This window comes from Anser anser, assembly GCF_964211835.1.
Source record: "Anser anser genome assembly, chromosome: Z".
Lineage (NCBI taxonomy): Eukaryota > Metazoa > Chordata > Aves > Anseriformes > Anatidae > Anser > Anser anser.
This window is the reverse complement of record NC_139723.1, coordinates 36,775,247-36,794,882: the sequence shown is the minus strand read 5'-3', so window position 1 is coordinate 36,794,882 and position 19,636 is coordinate 36,775,247. Positions and strand designations below refer to the sequence as shown.

The following is a 19,636-nucleotide window of genomic DNA, read 5'->3' as shown; positions in this document are numbered from 1 at the left end:
TATGTTCTATCAGTGGAGAAGCTGAAAAAGCATCACACTGAATTACACAGATCACATGGCTGTGAAAACTGTAGAACAACTGCATTTGGAGAGAGTGGGACAACTATACAAATGCTGGCAGAGAGAAGAAAATGAACAAGAAGTCTTAACTTTTCAAATATTGGAAGAACATCCCTGGACATAACTAGGGAGATCATACTCAAAAGGTGGCATTGGCCCTCCTAGTTAAGCCCTCCTGTAATTACCTTTGGGGTGTGATATTTTCTCGCCACAGAGCAAAGATGATAATACATACGCAGAACACTTGGAGACCAAGTAATGAAAATGATTGCAAAATTGCTATGATGCAAGGAAATACAATAGCCTCAGTCTATGTTTTCAGAAATATCTGCAACGCTCAGAGACTTGCACTTTCAGATGGTAGCTGTTAAGCTTGTCTTCAGATCAAAAAGGGGATGACAGCACGTAGTCAGATTCTTCTCACCACTTTATTCTATGTCACATTGCTTGTTCTGAAATTTCCCGTACTTCTAGTGATTTATCCAGTAAGGAAGGAGTCCCTTTCATACCATTTATGACATATCTACTTCTTGTTCTTTGTTCTCTTTTTTTTTTCTTTTTAACTCAACATAGTTATGAAAAACCACTTTGCTTCCTGAGGATTTAGCTGTACTTACAGGCAAGGAAGAAAGGCTTGCTTGCTTGCTTATTATTACTATTATTTCCTTTCTGAACTGCCAACTCCCCATACATAAAAATGAGAATACTGAAAATTCTAGCAATTTTGTCTCTGTATTTCTTTTTGTCTTTAGCTTTGGAGAGAATGCTGGCTTGCTTGGGAGAACTATGTGGTATTCACAACTAAAAAGATAGTCAGGACTGCTGGATGAAAATAGAGCTATAAATAGGCATCCTTGCAGAAAAGAAAGGACTTCATGTACCAAATTCTGCTCTTTTCTACACCATATGACTCTTGAGTTATTAGACTGATTTCCTTGGCATTCCTCCAAGCTTAAACTGATGTAGCTTGATCACAATTCACCTCACAAGAATTAAATGGATTTCTTTAAATATATGAATCCAAGGGATACATATTCTTTGAATGCACTATTATTTTCCCTACCCATTTATGCCAAATTTGGAGAAATATATAATCTATGAAACCTATGGCATTATAACTTTTCAGTATGGCACATTTGAAAGACTTTGTGCTATCAGCTGTAATACTGCAGGTCTTCATGACAAATTGAACTTGCATTTGTTGAAAATCAAAGGGTGACAATAGGCCAGATACTTAATGACAATAGCATAGTATCTCTTGAGATCTCTTCAAACCCCATATTGCACTACATTTTTATCTATTAGAAAGTTTTGTTAAAAAAAAAAAAGATTACAAAGAAGGGAGGAAGTGGTGGAGGAAGCTCTTTTTTAATTGTTGAAGTGCTTTTAATGACATGGAAAATTTTTCTGTCTTCCCCTTTAATGGCCAAAGGCTGCTGTAGTAAATGAACCTGAAATCTCTCTCAAATTCTCTCTTACATGCATGTGGTTTTTGTATGTATAGTTCTAGTCGTGGTGTGTGTTAATGTAAGTCATTTGCCTATGCCTCTTCTCAGACTCTCCAATTGCCATGATTAAATCAGTTCTCTGAAGTTTCTTTTTTGTTGTAAGCGAATGAACAGTACTTCTTTGTTCGTAGTAAGAGGCATGTTTACTTTTTAGTTTTATTATGTTGCTAAGCTAAAAAGAGAGTACCTTGCCCATTCTGTTCTGCAGGTAGTAACCTATATTTTATCTCAGTTTTAAAAGAAATTGCTGTTCATTTTTACTTTATTGTTTAAAAAAACAAAAATTAACTGAAAAGGCTTAATGCTGCTGTGAATCTAAGGACGGATTTTTTACAAAGCAATAAACCAGTTAAACTTAATTGCTTACCTTTTCTTTCAAAGCAAGCTGCCTCCATACTTTGACTTAGATTCAGCATACTGTTAAGTTTTCAGTACAAAGGGCCTGATTTAGTCCTCATCAATGTCAGCACTAATGGCTGGTCCATACCAATGAAAAAAATAAATGCTCTGATTCTGCAGAAAACAGCTGCTTTAGCAAGACTGTGATTTATCCATCGATATACCCCAAAAGGCCTACTCTATTAATGTAGCTTTAATGAGTTGAAAAATTTTCAAGTTTACATACACATTACCAGATAATTAAAAAAATTCAAGCTCACTTGATCCACAAACTGTTTCCATGAAACTGTCAGTTCTTTCAATCTCCTTATACGCTGGAAAGACAAAACAGGTACTGACTTCTTGTTGAAAGACCACTTTTTTGAGTACACATTTCCAATCAAAATTACAGTATATCCTTGTCATGGCACAACTCCTTTGTTAAAATTTAATGAACATACAGGGTATTTCTTGAAACTTGTAGTTCTTAAATTCCTTTGCACTGTGTGTAGATTTCATTCCAAGAGCTGCTTTCTACTTTAAAAGATTCCCAGAGACTTTTAAATACTATTGCAGTTTTACAGATGGGTAAACTTAAGTCAGTGTTGCTAAAACATAAATAATAGTCAGAAGAGCAACAACTAGAACATACTAGGCTTGACTGCCAGACTTCTCCTCAAACTAGAGAGTACAATGCAAAGAACAGGATGAAGATGACAAGCCATAACAAAAAGGGAGAAAATTATCTGAAGGATATCAGTAGCAGCGCTATTGACTGGCTAGATTTTATTGCACATACGCAGCCCGAAAGCAACTTGTTTAGTGAATGAGTGTATCAAACAGACAGAACAATCCATTGTGATATGTCTTGACTGTTAGTGGTGGTGGCAGGTGGCAGGTCAGCTGAACCTTATAGAGTAATTAGCTAAGGATAAATTAATCTGTTCTCAAATGTGGCCTGCTGATCTTTCCCAGGTTGTAAACTCTGCTTAAAAGCATGGCTTCTCTATTTTCTCCCTCTTTTCCCTCTTTCTAATGTTTAACTTAGTCTTCCTTGGACTTTGTGTAAATACCTGCATCTGCAGCTATGAAATATAACATTTTAAAAGAGTTTTCCTGAGTAAAAAAGGCTATATGTGTTGGAATAATGTCATACCATTTTCCAGTTAACACTGGATCTTTAGATTATTTGTGCAAATGTTCTGCAGGAAATATCACATAGCTGGTCTCAAGGAAGACAAATATTTAGTTTTTGCAGTACTGTCCTTGAATGACTACATGTACCTTAGGCAAAAATGATTTGGCACAAATCTCTCTATTTTTCTTTAGCCACCATAAATGAGGTTTGTTCACAGAGCTTGTGGTTTTTAAAACCTGGGATCTTGGTTCTTTTAAGCTATTCCAGAATGTACCTAGTTTCTGGCATTTATTACTTTTCCAAATATTTCACAGATTCTGCTTTAATGGTAGCTATTTCCAAACACTGTGACACTTGGTCTCATAGTTCTGTCCTTATTAGGGATATCAGGCTAAAATGTAATCAATATTTTAAATTTCTGCAAAGCATTTTTTAAAAGAAAGGAATAAACAAGGAACTATCTTCAGAATACATATTTTCATTTAAAATTCATTGAAATCACTTCCCATTAATTCAAACCAGAAATGAGGCAGTTCTCTACAAAGAACTAATATATACTAGGCACCCTCTTTCCCACACAGACCTTCATTAAAATTTAAGGTTTATTTGAACTGCAAAACATTTGAGTTGAATTTTTTTTCCATGAGTTATATCGTGCATCTGATAAAAAACTAATTTTCAAGCAAGCTCTTCTTCACACTCAGATTTACAGCCATTTGAGACAGAAACAATTCACACCATGCTGGGAATTTTCTAATTGCTTGCAGCAATTAGATATTGCTTGTACCTACAGAGACTGTCACCGGGTATCTATATGAAGTTCAATATGGCAGCAATTGTTTTTGCCTAGAATTAGTTGATTGCAAAAACAGCTCTTCATTACCTCAGGAAACACGCTGTCAGCTAAGGTATAAATGCAGATCCCTCTGGTCATCAACAGAGCTGAGGCTTTGTGCAGCTGTAGAAGGAGCCACTTCTGGAGCTCTCTGTGGATTCACTCCTGAACAAAAACAACTGCAACCAGGTATGATGCAGAATAGCACAGTCATCGTGATTTGAGCAACATCAGAACGCTATCATTTTAACCATGTTAAGCCTTCCTTTTTAGGATTCCAAAGTGCTACTTTTTAACTGTAGACTATGATTTTATTTATTTATTTATTTTTATTCATATCATCACCATATAGATTTTCTTCTGAAGATGCTGCTGTTGGAGATCAGCATGTGCTTCCCCTCACATGTAGTGTGAACAGGCATAAGAAGCTGTGAACACAGAGGTGTGAAACTTAGTAAATTTGTTCTTGGGTATTCAAGCAAATTTTCACCATTTGTCACGTGGTGGAAGCTCCACGCAGTTTCTAAATACGGTCTTCTATAATTAAATGGAAACATGAGGTATACATAACCTGCTGGAGATGCACGTCTTGCTCTGTGTCTAATGGACATAGGATGTAGTATTAGCTAGAGGACATCGTCTTTTACTGACACATTTCACACCTTGGGATGAAGTTTGTACCTGGGGGGTGGGTGAGGCCACAGCACCAGCATGTCCCCAGGTGGCAGCATGAATGCCAGCACCAAGCCAGGAGTGGATCCCTGGCCCTGCCTCCAACTGTGCTGCTGCACCTCGCCCTCAAGCCAAGCACTCTCCCTCCTGCCCCACACCCCGAAGTCATTTCAATCTGTTAAGGCATACACTGGAGCAAGTTGCCCCTTAAGCCCCCTGTGACTTGAACAGAGAGGAAACAGAAGTAAAAGAACTGTAAACAAATCCTCTCACCCTGACTCCGTGGTCATGTCCTTTCTCCCAGGCTGGTTCCAGTTCACCAGCTCAGGGGCTGGCTGGCTTGCGGCAGACTGGGTACTGCCCCAGCCAGGCTCCCGTGTCCGTCTCCTTTCCCATCTGAGGCACCTGGCTGTGTACCTGCTTTCTCCTCTCTCCCATGGGCTGGCAAGCTTTGCTGCTCCAGAGGGCTCACTCCTCACTTGGTCATTTCCTCGCACCACTACCCCCATCACACACACAATCCTCTGCACGATTGCCTGGGAAAGGCTCAGTGCTCCTGGAGCCTCATGTCCTTCCAGCAAGGACAAGGCGAGCCCGTGGCCTCTTCTGCTGCCAAGCTGCACCCTTGCAAAGGAACATAGCAGGCCGCATGCAATAAATGGCAAACAAACAACATATAAATGGGTATGGCCTTTCACAGCTGGTAACTACTGAAATTGCTGCCCCGAGGGAGTGGTAGCAACACTGAGGGGAGACAGGTGCCAAGTGGGGGCAAATACTCCTGAGCCTGTCACAAAACTGCTGCCACATCCCACCTCATCTGGGGCCTGAGCCCAGAGACCACATGCCACCAGCCCCACTGCCAGCAGCAGCTTTTCCACAGCCTCTGCCTTCAGGTAGGGCAGAGCCCTCTGCACCACCTGGTGGAACGGGAAAGTCTGAGAGAGGTCTTGTAGATGATTGTTCAGCTTTCTTTAAAATTTCTGCCATTCTAGAGGAGTTAGTCCTTTGGGAGCTTTCCTGGGTTGCTGCACACATCCTGAGACATGTAGTTGATTTTGCTCACTGCTTTTGGTATGAGATAGATGTTGCAATAGTTTCCTGTTCCCCTGAGCAGCGCACAGAAGTCTGACATAATGCTTTTATGAAAGCTGAAAATTAAATGAAAACTGGTTTGTACTAGTGAGTTTCAGGCTTGGCAGCTTAGCTTGGCGCTGGTGGTATAGCTGCCTGCATGACCACTCAGTATCTTCTTCAAATTCTCCACCTTTTTATTAACAGTTTCCCATAGTCTATTAACAGCTTCCTATTAAGGCATGTGGTCAGGCTGTTGTCAGCTGTGAGACTGGTTTTCTCTGAAGTTTGTAAGTTTGTTCTGACAGCCGTGTTTGATTAATGGCAGCCCAATGTCACTGAACACAGCAGGGCCAGAAAAGGCAACATGCTCCTGTGGCTCACAGTTGACTGATGAACCAGAAAAAGCTGCAGTGAATGGGATTTTTTCTTTTACACAGAGCTTGCAATCAAAACTCTTTCCATGCATATCAACTTAAAGCAGCAGGTTGGGCAGTTAATAAAACTTCTCATCAGAGGAGGGATGGGGAAAGAAAAGAGCACTGCCTTAGGTTTCTTGGCTTGCATAGCCAGTGCCAAGCTGCTTTCATATATCACTCAAGACAAGTGAACTGGGATATTAAATACGATCAACAAGCAGAACTAGGTCATGTTACTTAGGATATTTTACTATAAGGTTTCTGAGATAAAATGAGATATAATGATAAAATATATTCAGACATTTTGTTTATTTAGGAATATTTATGTGTTTAAGAAATAAAATTATCATGGGACCATGGGATAAGAAGCTGATAGGGTAATTCAGGATGGGAGTGAGCCTTGGAGGTCTCTGATCCACTGTCCTGCTCACAGCATGTTCAGCTGTGGGGTCAGACTTGGTGACTCAGGGCTTTGTCTGGCTGGGAAGTGCTACCCTCTGAGGAGGGAGGGGGCCTGCATAGGAGCAGCCCAGGGAGTGGGGCAGCCTGTGCAGCTGCTTGCCTCTCTTTCTGGTGTTTTTAAGTTTCCTTACAGCTGGTCTTAACCTTTCTTGGCCCTTGCCCTGCTGCCATGCCTAGCTCAGCTCCCCTGCAGTGCCCTCATAGGCAGTGCAGCTGCAGTTAGGTGCTGCCAGAGCCAGCTCTTCTCCAGACTGAACCAGGGCAGGTCCTGCAGCCCCAGCCGTCTCTCTCAGTGGTCCTCTGCCAAACTTGTTCCAGTTTATGTCTTTCCTGCACTGGAGGGCACAGAACAGGATGTAGTATCTTGATGTGGTCTTATGAGGGCTGAAGAGAGCGGGAGTCCCATTCATTGATTGACTGGTGGCATTCCTGTTCATACAGCCCAGGACACTGCTGGCCTTTGCACTGTCCAGAGCACAGCGCTGGGTCATGCTTGGCTTTCTGCCCACCCTGACCCCCAGGACCTTTTCATCAGAGCTGCTCCTCAGTCTGGCAGTCTACAGCCTGTGCCACTGCAAGGTGTTATTCAATCCCAGAGTATCACTTTCCATCCTGTTCTGGTTGAATTTCATGAGGTTCCTGTTGGCCCATTCCTCCAGCTTGTTTACATCTTTCTAGGTGGCAGCCCTGCCCCTGAGCGTATTGATCAGTGCCCCCAGTTTGGTGTCACCTAATGATAAATTGCAGCAATCCATTTCATTTTTAAGTTGTCCTTTTTATTCTTCTTTTTCAAAACATGCCTGGGCAAAACAACCTGTGTGGGGGACTTGTACAGGATTTTTCATTTATCTGTTAGTGGGACAAATTGCTTTTACGGCTATTACTAGCTAACAAAATAAAGCTGCCCTTGCTGTAAGAGGATCCTAACAGCATTTAATAAAGTTTATGACTTAAGAGATGTATTTGCCTCCTAGAATTGAGCTTTAATTCACAAAAGCACAGACACCATTTTGGATTCAATTTCCATGTTTCCTTAAGTTTAAAATAAATTTTTGTGCTACAGTAAGACAAACATATCAATATTATCTCTGTTTAAAAGGTTTTAAATTGATAATACAATCCAGGGAAAATATTAGAATGAATAATTGACCTCTATGTTAAAAAAAAAAAAAGGAGACGTTTGCATTTCTTGGTTTATGAACATAAAGTTGCTCAGAAGTGGGAGAAAGAGTGTATTTTGCCACAGTTGCCTTCTTCCTTTAATTTTTCATACGTCACTATAGCTTAATGCGATTAACTGTTTAATATAGCCCCTGTAGTCTGCATGCTGTTATGAGTAGATGTCCTCAGACACTGAAGAAGGACCCCACCAGTAAAGAACAAAGAAGAACATTTGTGTATCAAGTTCCTTTTTATTTCATACACCTATTTGGATGATTTTCTTCACTTGTTAGCAGACAAAAAATGGGATCTGTACTGTCTTCAAAATCAGATAAAGAGAAAACTTCAGGCAAGTCTGGGAGATGTTATACCACGTGTAGGGAGTGGATGACTTTTGAGACAAAACGAAGTTCCAGCTAAACCATACAGAGTTCATAAATCTCTTCCAGGGTTCAGTTATGCTAGTAACTACCTATGCTGCTGGGAGTGTAACTAATAAAAGAATTTTAAAAATACAGGCTGAGCCCCTCTATAGAACAGGTATTTCCAGATACAGAAGTATGCACAGTTGGTCAGACTAGGTTACGTGCTGTGTCTAATTTAAGAAAAGAGCAAAAAGTATTTCTTGCCCTTCTTCCCCCTTCTTGTCTTCTTCCCCAGTTTCTTACCTCAGTGAACTGCTTTTAATTTCCTAGAGGTTTCAGAATAAAATGCTTTGACATAAGGAAAGCTGAAGTACAGTCTAATCAAAGTCTGTCGTGCTAGGCACTGTTTCCATAAATTGTATTGATGGCTCAATATTGGCTGCATTTTGGCTGGGGAATGAACAAGCCAGCAAATGATTTCAAAAATAATTTTAGTAGTTGTAGAAAAGTCTTCTAGCCTCTTAGTTATGCCTTTTGAGAGTCATAATAAAACTTTTAATCACTCCAACTGGATGTCCCCATCACAAATCCCAAATATCACACTCTATATGATGTCAGGATCTAGAACCAAAAACAGTCAAGACAAGATCCTCTGTACATGAATAATCCTTCCACTGGGATTATTTTCAAATAAATGGCTTTTTTTTTTTTTTTAATTGCAGCACATGTTATGTATATCGTTAAATAAAAAGGCTGTTACTGCCTGTTAACTTTCCATTTTAACACCTCCACAGCCCTCTCTGCTAAACATTCTTCTCCCATGGTGGTCTTGTCTTTATTTTAAATGTTATCTCTTATGAGTCAAAATCTCTATAGTGTTCTCATTATGGAAAACATTTTTAATATAATTGTAATTGTGTATAATTGTAATAATTGTGTATAATTGCAATATTTTCATAACTATTTTTCACGGTGACCATGGCAAATTTGCACAATATCCTCAAGTATACTGTATCTCCTATATTAGTTCTACTTGAAGTGTACTAATTTGCCCACATGGAAACAAGGCCATTTCTTGCCTTGGGCACTAAACTTATCCTTTCCTAATTTTGTACTGAGCCAAAAGGTGCCAGTGCTTGAGAACATTAGTATTTCTAGTAAAAGAAGATTCAGTAGTACAAATCCCTATCACACATTATATTATTTTGCACTTTGCATCAGCCAACCTGGAGAAACTCTTCCAGTGTACAGCTGCATACTATATGAAATGGCATGCTCAGCATGAAATGTTGTCTGCCTTTTTTTTTTCAGGTCATAAAATACTTGATTTCCTCATCCTGTATTTTCTTATTCCGAGTATTAAAACCTAACAGTTCTTATACATCTTCTGCTATCACTCCAGTTTTGTAATCTGAGCATGAGATTCTTTTCTCTTAACTTGAGCCATATGAGCTGCCTGGTTTAAAATCAGTCTTTAATTCTGCCTCTGTTTGAAATCAGTGACAACAGTTACTGGACACCTAAAGTAGAATAAACTGAGCAGACATAAGGCTCCATCTGTGTCTTTCCATTGGCTGGAGATGGAGCCTACTGAGAAAACGTGAACTCTAACATATACCTTTATGGCAGCAAAACTTGGGTGAGATTGTATTAATTTCTCAGTGGGTTAATCAGTTTCTTGATCTAGAAGAATTTTATTCAGATTTACTGTTTTCTTAGATTTCATAAAACTTGTTTTGTATGCCCCTTTTTTTTTTTTCATAGACTACTAAATGAAGTCAAACTTACTGGCTAAAACTCATATAGATGGTAGAAGTAGGTATCCAGCAGATATTCTTTGTCATTCACTTCTGTGACTCACATCTTCTGTGGCTTGCATTTTAGCCTATGCCATGCATTTATATGTTAATACAGCTGTAATACTTTTAAAAAACTTTTCCATGATGGAAGGCGTTCACTGCAAGGAAAAAAAAAAAAAAGTGGTATTATTCTGAAATTAATGTTTATACATCAGTTACTAAGTATTATAAGATGTTATGGTTTAGGTCATCTTTCAGACCAACAAAACAACTAAGGTTCCTATTGATTGTGGACATTTCAGATTTCTTTGTTGTTGTTTTTCACCAATGTAATATATGTATATGTAAACCCTGGCTCCTGGCTTCATTCTGTCTCATTCTGCCCGCTTAAATTCTCCTAGCAGCTCTATTAATGTTTTCAGTTGCCATTGTGGAACATTCATGGCACTTACTTTATAGTCAACTTAGGTTGACTGTATACAGTGAACTGTTGTTTAATTCTTGCAGGTGTTATGAGGACAGATCGGTATTTTTATGATCCTGTCTTTACTGCAGCCTTTGTCCTTAGAAGGATGTATGTCAACATAGCAACTGTGCTCTGAGGTCTAGGGCAGATCTGAAATTACCCTTCCTGAAAACTGATAACAAAGATAATTGCTGTGAAAATGTGTCGACCCTGCTATCACAGAAACTGATACCTGATTTTCCTCTGAACTCTTCCATGAGCTTCTCCAAATACACCCTCCCAAGCATATATTCCTTGTGCTTCCACTGTGTGGCCACCCCCAAGCCTCCACCCCAATTTGCTAGTAGAGATCTAGCTTCATAGGTAGGTTCAACATTTTCATTCTCATCTCTGGAAGTCAGTTTCTCTGCCTGTGCTCCTCTCTGGTATTAGGTAAAACAGAGAACATGCTTCAGCCTGTTAAATGGTAATGAAACTTTTTTTTTCTTTTCTTTTTTTCCCACATCAAAATGAGGATTGTGTCAGAATCTAGCTTCATCAGTAGCCTGATACAAGGGCTTTAATCTCCCACAGAGACACTATAAATCTGTGCAATGTTATGTCAGAGTAGCAGGAACTGGTAACAGGATCAAGCAAACCAGCTGGCAGTGCACAGAGGTGATAAAAAGGCTGTGGATAACAATAAGAGATCCGGTGCCAGCATACAGACCTGCCTTTTTCTGACAGTCTAGTTAGTGTGGACACCCTCAAAGGTTTGTCACACATCTCCAGTCAAGAGGAATTCCCTGGCCTTTGCTTGTAACCCAGGGATCTCTTCCACAGTCAGTACCAGAAAGGCCAAGCAGACACAGCTCCGTAATAACAGCCATTTGGCAGAGGCACGATCAGATAATTGCTGTTTAAAAGTTTAGCAATTGTCAGTTGTTTAGGGAAGAACAGATCCCTATGGTCACACCAGATTTTCAGGGTCTAGACTCAGACAGTCAAAATGTAGCCTGAGGGTCAGCTTTAGCCTTTTGTTTGATTTTCTCCAGCCAGATGCATTTATCAATTAGAGAAGGAAAACAGCTGTTTACGATGGGAGCATGCCTTCCTGTATCTGTGGCTGATAAGAATACCTTTTTTTACTGTCTGTATTGAGAAGCAAGACTCTATTGCTCTTGTTATTCCCCCGCTAACCTGGCCTGGCCATGGGGAATTGGCATTCCACAACAGCAATTCAGACCCTTTGGGCTGTGGAGCAGAGCCATTCTGCTCTAGAGCATTTCTTTCTTTGATCTTTTGATTTGGCAGGCAGGCTAGTCCATCATCTCCTTCAGAAATATGTAGAATAATACCATGATTTACAGTTTTAGAAATCCTGAGATAAGTTGCTTGTTGTACTGATCATAGCCAAAGACAGGCCAAAGTGTACATGGGGCGTGACACCAACATACTGATATTTATGTGTCGTTTTATTGCTGCATGTTGAATTGCTATATACTGACTAAATGGCAGTCATTTTACCTATCATTAATTTCCAGTTAAGTTTGTGCATCTCTTGGAAAAGTTTCAGATGGAAGATACTATCAATTTTTTGTGCAACCCCCAATATCCACTAGAAAAGAGAAAGAAACACAGGCGATATTGTCTATTGAAAGCACAAGTGTTATCTACGTGCGCTGTTCACATCACCTACAGCATGACATTTAAGACTAAGCAAAGCCATTGGTTATGTAATTAGTTAGCAGAGGCAAACATCCTGCCTGGAAAAAAAACAAGAACAAAAGCTGATTTGTTATATCTTTACCATTCTCTTTAAGCCAATATGCTGCTCTAAATACAGCACTGCTGTACCAGTGTTTGTGTTCCTTCCTCACTAACAAAGCTGAGGTCCTGCTGCAGAACAATTCTCTTGCAGTGACATCAAATCCAAATGGCCTCTGAAGTAACACATTTGTTTGAAGAAAGTCCCAGTTACTAAAATTAGCTGCAAAACTGCATTTATTATGAGAGATTACTGTGTCAATGATGCCATGCTGCACCTCAGGAGACTTACATAATAGGTTTTTCTAACACTAATAATTCTGATTTTGTGATTCTCTGATCATCTGGGTATAACACAAAACTTAAGCCTGCATTCAGGCAGAAGTAACTGGATAGAGAGATAGAAAATTCCAATTACTTACATTGGCTGTATAACTACATTTATTATGAGAGATTACTGTGCCAGTGATGCTGTGCTGGTCCCCACGGGACTTACCTAATAAGTTTATCTGTCACTAATAATTATGATTTTGTGATTCTGTGATCAGCTGGGTCTGACACAGAACTTAAGCATGTGTTCAGGCAGAACTAGCTGCAGAGAAGGAATTTTCACTTTTGGCTATAAAGAAATCATAGTATTTATGCACTTTCACGTATAAACACTGCTACTAAGACTACCTTACTTCAAACAAACATCCTCATTAGATCCAGTGTTCCATTTAAACGTTAAAACACAATAGGCAGTGCATATTTGGGCAATCATTGCATGCATCAAATGATGTTTAACCACCCGTCAAGTACAATAATCCCCTAGAAATGCACCAGCTGAAATACCGTATTGCTTTTATAAACCTGAACTCACAAAGAAATAGAGGGAAAGCAGTCTAAATGGGCACTGACCTAAATAGGGTACCATCACAGCCAAGCACAAATCTTTATTTATATCAAGTGTTCCAGAGCCATTATATAATTTGATGAAGTGTCCAAAGTATTCTCAGTAATCTCCCTAGTTAGGGCTAGTTTAGCAGGATATACATATAGCACAAAAATCTTGTTTTATTTCTCCAGCTCATCTATATTTGTGTAGATTCCATAATCATGTAGAAAGAACTGCATTAAAAAGCTACCTCTGGTTTCTGGTGCCTGGGAGAGAAAGAGTCTGGTTGAAATGTGGAGATAAATTTGTCATTAGTGGAATTATCTTATTTTTCTTAAAAACTAAAAATTATGCAATGAATTCAGATTGGCAGAAGAGGAGAGAAGAGTGATTCTACTTAAATGTTGATGTGTACTTGACCTTGAACTTACTTCATTATTGTTTGTACTAACACAGGGGAGTCAACATGATTCAGAGGAAAATCAGTTGAACAAATCTTATATCAGGCACCTCTCGAGTTGCAAGTGAATGCACAGTTTTCTGCTTTTCTTTGTGCTTGTATTCACCTGTAGTAGGAGTGAATGACTTGCAACTTTCCCAAGGATATAGCCTTATGTTGACACAGTAGACAAGCAGAAGTAGATTAACATGGGCTATAGTTACCATACTGGTAATATATGTTTATGTGGGCATATTGGTAATATTTGATGAATTACATAAATTTGTATGAGTAGATATTACTGCATTGTACCTATTAGCGTGTTCTGGGTCCTTGGTTAAGACTTCAGGAATCTCTGGTGCTGACACAGGCAGTCCCAAATTCATGATAAAATCAGAGGTAAGGGAGATTCCATTGTTACTTTTCTTAGCGTTAATCGTGTCTGCTTGACAATGCTCAAAGACCAAGTGGAAACAAACCCTGTTGTATGTATGTTCTGAGGCTCTCTGGGCAAGGCAACAGGGTGTCTTGGAACTTGAACTGTCCGCTCAGATCCATTTAGAGACAGTGCTGGGGACAAAATAGACGATGCAAACCATGGTATTTACTCATTCTAAAAGAAGATGAGAATCTTGGTAAGAATTCGGTCCTCTTATGCTTTTTATTCTCTTACCCCAAACAGCGGTGAGCCATTAGCGATATATGTTAAAAAAAACTTGATTGTCTGGGCAGTCTCACAACATTTAAAGTTAACTGTGAGTGACCAGACTGCAGATAAATCAATTAGCAGGTTCTGGTCAGGGAGTACCTGCTGTCTACAATAGCATGATATATTTCAGTTACTCTGTCTACTACACGTTTGGCAGAGCTTTATGAGTGTAAAACACCTGAAGGATTTCAGGACTAGGACTTGATTTATTCCAGGCTTCCTGCTTCCTAGTACACTGTACTCCTGGATGGATACTCCCTTTGTTTTTCTCCTCAGGCTGTCTATCAAGGTTAGGGATCCCACTACTTTTCTCACCAGATTGGTTTTAAGAGGGAACTATCTCACGAGCCAATGTTGCATTCTCTACTACATTCATACCCAAACTATGCAGGAAAATGATATAGGAAAAGTGCTTATAGGGGGTACTGCTATACAGGGGAGCTAAGCTGTATGGATGATTAATGGAGAATAGGACAGCAGAGAGAGGTTGAAAAAGATGTTTTCAGTACAGTATGATACACAAAACCCTCACTCTCTAAATTTACATGAACAGAAAGTGTTGAGCCACATTACTGTGGGTTTTACCAGTCAATAGACACGCTATCAGGATATTTATTTTAACAACTGTTTAGAGTAATACTTAAGTGTGTGTATATCAGTAGTCTAGAAAATAATTAGAAAAGTGTTAGAAACAATTAGAAAGGAATAAGTACTAATTAGGGGTATGAACCTGAGATTGTCTGTTGTTTCTAAGAGAACAGTCTTACTGCTGGTTGTCTGTCTTTTATATGACAGCCTTTAATGTTTTATAATTTAGCAATGCAAAAAATAAGCGAGCCCTCCTGGCAAGAAGGGCACTCAAAAGCACACAAGAAAGAGATATAACTAAAAAGAAAGAGTAAAACTGAATTCTGAGTTGAGAGAAAAAGCAGGGGGTTATATGCCTTGCAGACACAGTCAAATGCTACATATTTTTTCCACTCATTCCATGCTCAGTGGAAAAATGGGACACTTGCTTAAAATCCTCAAGAGTTTTTCTCTCACCACTTCTGTTATGATTCCCACAGATTTTAATATCTAATTACAGCTCCTCAGAGATTCCCAATGGCAGCCAGCAGGACCATTTTTCCTGCTCACAGGAGCCTATTTAGAAAGCCCAGTGATAACACTGGATATAACCCTGATAACAGTAGGTCATTGCTGATCTGAGTCACACTAATAAAACTGATATCAGAATTTGGGACTATGTAATAGTAATGTCTCTACAGTGGTGTAAAACTCATTTGAAGAGAATTGAGCTCATTGATTTCAATAGAGCTTCTCATCAGAGTAAAGCCATCAGGATTGACCCTGGGAATCTTGTGACACAATGTTCCAGGAAGCAGCCTTTGTTTGCACACACTGCAGCTCTTATTTATTAATATGTGAAGCCAACAATGGCTATTGTCTCTTTTCATATTAGAATGTTGTCACATGAGCAGTTCAAGTGACACCAAGGATTGCAAGGCGAAGACAAGTGGCTCTCTCTGGCTCCAACTAGAAATGCTGTATATTTTAATATATAAATACTCAACAAACGTTCCTTCAGATTAAATCACCCACAGATTTTTTTTTTTTAATTAAAAACCACCCAAACATCTATGCTTAACAAAGAGTTTCCCCACCTAAACAAAGGAATGCTTTATTATGAAAATCCAGGCACAATACCTATTTTAAAAAGCAAAACAAAACAAAAACAAATGATGAGTAGCTGAAATCAGGTTGCAGGTTATTTACTATGATAAATTTCAGAAAGTATTCACTTTGTTCTTGTGCCACTTGGAAATCCTAAGTGCAGAGCTGTAATTTTTATATGGGCTTTTGTTTTGCTGTTTGCAAAGACTCATCTTATTTGTCCCCTTGTTGGTAGTAGAATTTAGTCTTGCAAAATAAACAGCCTATAAAATACTTAACCTTATTTACGTGAACCCTATTATGTATAGTTTCCTCAGAGCTTTTTCACTCTATAAATCTAGAACAATCCTTTCTTTATTGCCTTACAATTGCTGCTTTCTCCCCATATTTTAAATGAATCAGTTTTGCATAACTGCATCTATTATTCCATTCAAGAGAAAAGATGAGGACTCTTGTAAATGGTATCAGGCTAAATTGAAATTAATACAGCTAAGCCTTTAGCTGGTATTATAGTGCAAGAAGCAACTTGGCTCCTATGCATTTCTTGGTATAATAAATGAAGAATAACAAAAAAGAGACAGTGAAGTCCAGAGCACTTATATCTGAATTGTATTTGAAGCTATATCTAAACCACTGGTGTGTAGACAGTGACATTGGCATTGTAGACAACGAGGAGATGTTCTGTCCTGGGAAAGGTAGGAGCAAGTACATAGAAGGTATTTTCAGAAATATCAAAGTGCATTCCCTTTTTCAAAAATTTATTAAGCACATAGCCTTCAATCACCAAACACCCTCCAGACCCAGATTTTAATAGGTGTTATACAACAAAATTTTTTTTTTTTGATCTAATTCTTGAAAGCCTAAACTATATTTTGTTATACTAAAGGCTAGATTCAAAAAGTATACTGGATTTAAAAAATGTAATGGGATAGCTATGACCAACACTATGATGCTACTGAAATTTTTGAACTCTCTTAATTGCCACTTAACTGAGGCGTCCCTGTGTTTCTGGCAAGACTGTGTTGTGCTTCCTAAACACCCGATATCACCAGCCTGTTTGTCTCTAAAGCTCAATAAGCAAGGGAGACAGGACAGAAGAGAAAATGGAAGATCTCTTTTTCAGGTAGTACTTCTCTTATACAAACTAGAATAAATTCAGCAATGTTCTGAAATGAAGTCCAGCAATAAGAATCTATGAGAAGTTCTATGAGACCTTGTTTCTATGACCTGGTTTCATACAAACAGATATTCTTGAATGGTGCTGAGGAACCCACCTGCTTTTGAGAGGTGAGAGCTCTTATCAGTATTTCCCAACGGTGAGTTTAAGCAACCTTCTCCTCAGTTTACTGACTTCTATGAACCCCATTCTAAGGTGCAGACTCCTGTCTTTGTCTATCACAGACATAGCTCAGGACAGGTAATTCCTTCAGGCACAGGAAATGTTGAACATACCAATGCTGAGGAAGTTCTGGATTCATCTACTTCCCACTGACTTTAAAGCATGTACAATTTCTAGTAATTGGATTCTTAGATATATAAAAATCTTTACAAGTCTGTCCTTATATTCTTTAGTTACTTAAGGTACTTCTGAATATTGTATTTCTAGCCTTTGCTGTATGATTTTAATAATATTGTATAACATATGAATCCAGAAAAGATCCCTCAAATGCCAAAGGCATTTAGCATTAACTTGACTTTAGAAACTTAGGACAATGCTCTCCCTTTCTCCTTTATGACCTGAGGCTCTGTGGAAACAGAGAAAGGGAAGGCACAGAGCCAGGAAATAGCTTATCTAAGTACTCTGAGTCTTTCATAAATCAACAGTATTACCACTGGAGAGTGAAGCCAACAGAAGAATAATGCCAGCATCACTAAATTGCACCCACCGTACATCCTCCTTGCAGGGGGAGGATGTTATTGCATGGCAAGTAGTGCAGCTTAGGAGAAATAGAAATAAGAATTACAGCTTCCTGTAGATGCTCTGAAATGTATGCCTCTCCAGACAAAAGGAGACTCTACAGCTTCACCCAACATATGCAGAACTGGTTTCTAAATCTGCCTGTGATTTTGCTGAAGTGGTCAGACTTGTTATTGCCCTTCTCAGGAATTCTCATCAGTCCATGAATTTTTTCATATCCCAAATGCTTGCCAACTTACCCCTTAGAAGCTGCTGCTCTCACCAACCACGTACAGCAACGGAATAAAATTCCAGAGATTTTTGTTGCACTGGAAACTACCATGTTTTACAATAGTTATGCAACAGATGCATCTGTTCAAGGGCCATTTTCTTTTAGATTCTCTTTGTGCTGTTGAAGTCTTTGTGAATTTTGCCACTGACTGAATGGGCTCTGGATCAAGTCCTTACTGCTAAAATTGTTCTGCAGTGATAGACAAGATAGTTGGCAAGGAAGAACAGTGGCACCCAGTGGTGATTTTCTTTTTCTTTTCAGATTATATTCTCTTCAAAGACTTCTTCCTTAGCTTTTTGAGCAGATTTCCTCATAAAATACATAAATTAGTTTACACAAATATACAGACATCTGTGTATCCATTATGGAAAATATATGTGTACACATACACATGCTAGTATTCATAAAGAGAAAGGTAGCTTTTATAAATACAATATAATTATAATGTTAATTTAAAGGAAAGTAATCAAATGAATTGCACTTTAGAAAAAAAAATCACTTCATCTAAGGTGCTTAAGGTGACTTTACTTGATAAATGGATAATGGCATTTCTGCAGCAGTTAAGGAAAACAACTGTCCTAATGGGACAGCATGGGTTTATGAAAGGTAGGTCCTGCTTGACGAACTTGATCTCCTTCTATGACAAAGTGACGCACTTGGTGGATGAGGGGAAGGCTGTGGATGTGATCTACCTTGACTTCAGTAAGGCTTTTGACACCGTTTCCCACAACATTCTCCTTAAGAAACTGGCTGCTCGTGGCTTGGACTGGCATACGCTTTGTTGGGTTAAAAACTGGCTGGATGGCTGGACCCAAAGAGTTGTGGTGAATGGAGCCAAATCCAGTTGGAGGCCGGTTACTAGTGGAGTCCCCCAGGGCTCAGCGCTGGGGCTTGTCCTCTTTAATATCTTTATCGATGACCTGGATGAGGGGATCGAGTGCACCCTCAATAAGTTTGCAGATGACACCAAGTTAGGTGCGTGTGTCGATCTGCTCGAGGGTAGGAAGGCTCTGCAGGAGGATCTGGATAGGCTGGACCGATGGGCTGAGGTCAACTGCATGAAGTTCAACAAGGCCAAGTGCCGGGTCCTGCACCTGGGGTGCAACAACCCCAAGCAGCGCTACAGGCTGGGAGAAGAGTGGTTGGAAAGCTGCCTGGCCGAGAGGGACCTGGGAGTATTGGTTGATAGTCGGCTGAATATGAGCCAGCAGTGTGCTCAGGTGGCCAAGAAGGCCAAGAGTATCCTGGCTTGCATAAGAAGCAGTGTGGCCAGCAGGTCTAAGGAGGTGATTGTCCCCCTGTACTCGGCTCTGGTGAGGCCGCACCTCGAGTACTGTGTTCAGTTTTGGGCCCCTCGCTACAAGAAGGACATCGAGGTGCTGGAGAGAGTCCAGAGAAGGGTGATGAGGCTGGTGAGGGGTCTGGAGAACGAGTCTTATGAGGAGCTGCTGAGGGAGCTGGGGTTGTTTAGCCTCGAGAAGAGGAGGCTTAGGGGAGACCTCATCGCTCTCTATAGGTACCTTAAAGGAGGCTGTAGCGAGGTGGGGGTTGGTCTATTCTCCCACGTGCCTGGTGACAGGAGGAGGGGGAATGGGCTAAAGTTGCGCCAGGGGAGGTTTAGGTTGGATGTTAGGAAGAACTTCTTTACTGAAAGGGTTGTTAGGC

The 19,636-nt window shown here is 39.6% G+C and overlaps 1 protein-coding gene across 7 annotated transcripts in view; it reads right to left on the bottom strand.

The window, feature by feature from the left end:
* LOC310889952 (uncharacterized protein) overlaps window positions 1-5,502 on the bottom strand; it is a 47,187-nt gene extending 41,685 nt beyond the window's left edge. For 3 of the 7 annotated variants that reach the window (XR_014576931.1, XR_014576934.1, XR_014576935.1), the window contains exons 1-2: window positions 4,865-5,502; window positions 3,968-4,347 (exon numbers count right to left, since the gene is read on the bottom strand). Coding sequence is in view for 1 of the 7 variants with exons in the window: in XM_083818246.1 (XP_083674372.1) it covers window positions 4,865-5,100 (236 nt within the window). In the remaining 6 variants the exon portion in view is untranslated. The remainder of the gene's footprint in view (window positions 1-3,967; window positions 4,348-4,864) is intronic. The other 4 variants (XR_014576932.1, XR_014576936.1, XR_014576933.1 and 1 more) reach the window with 2 other exon arrangements.
* Window positions 5,503-19,636: the final 14,134 nt, after the last annotated feature.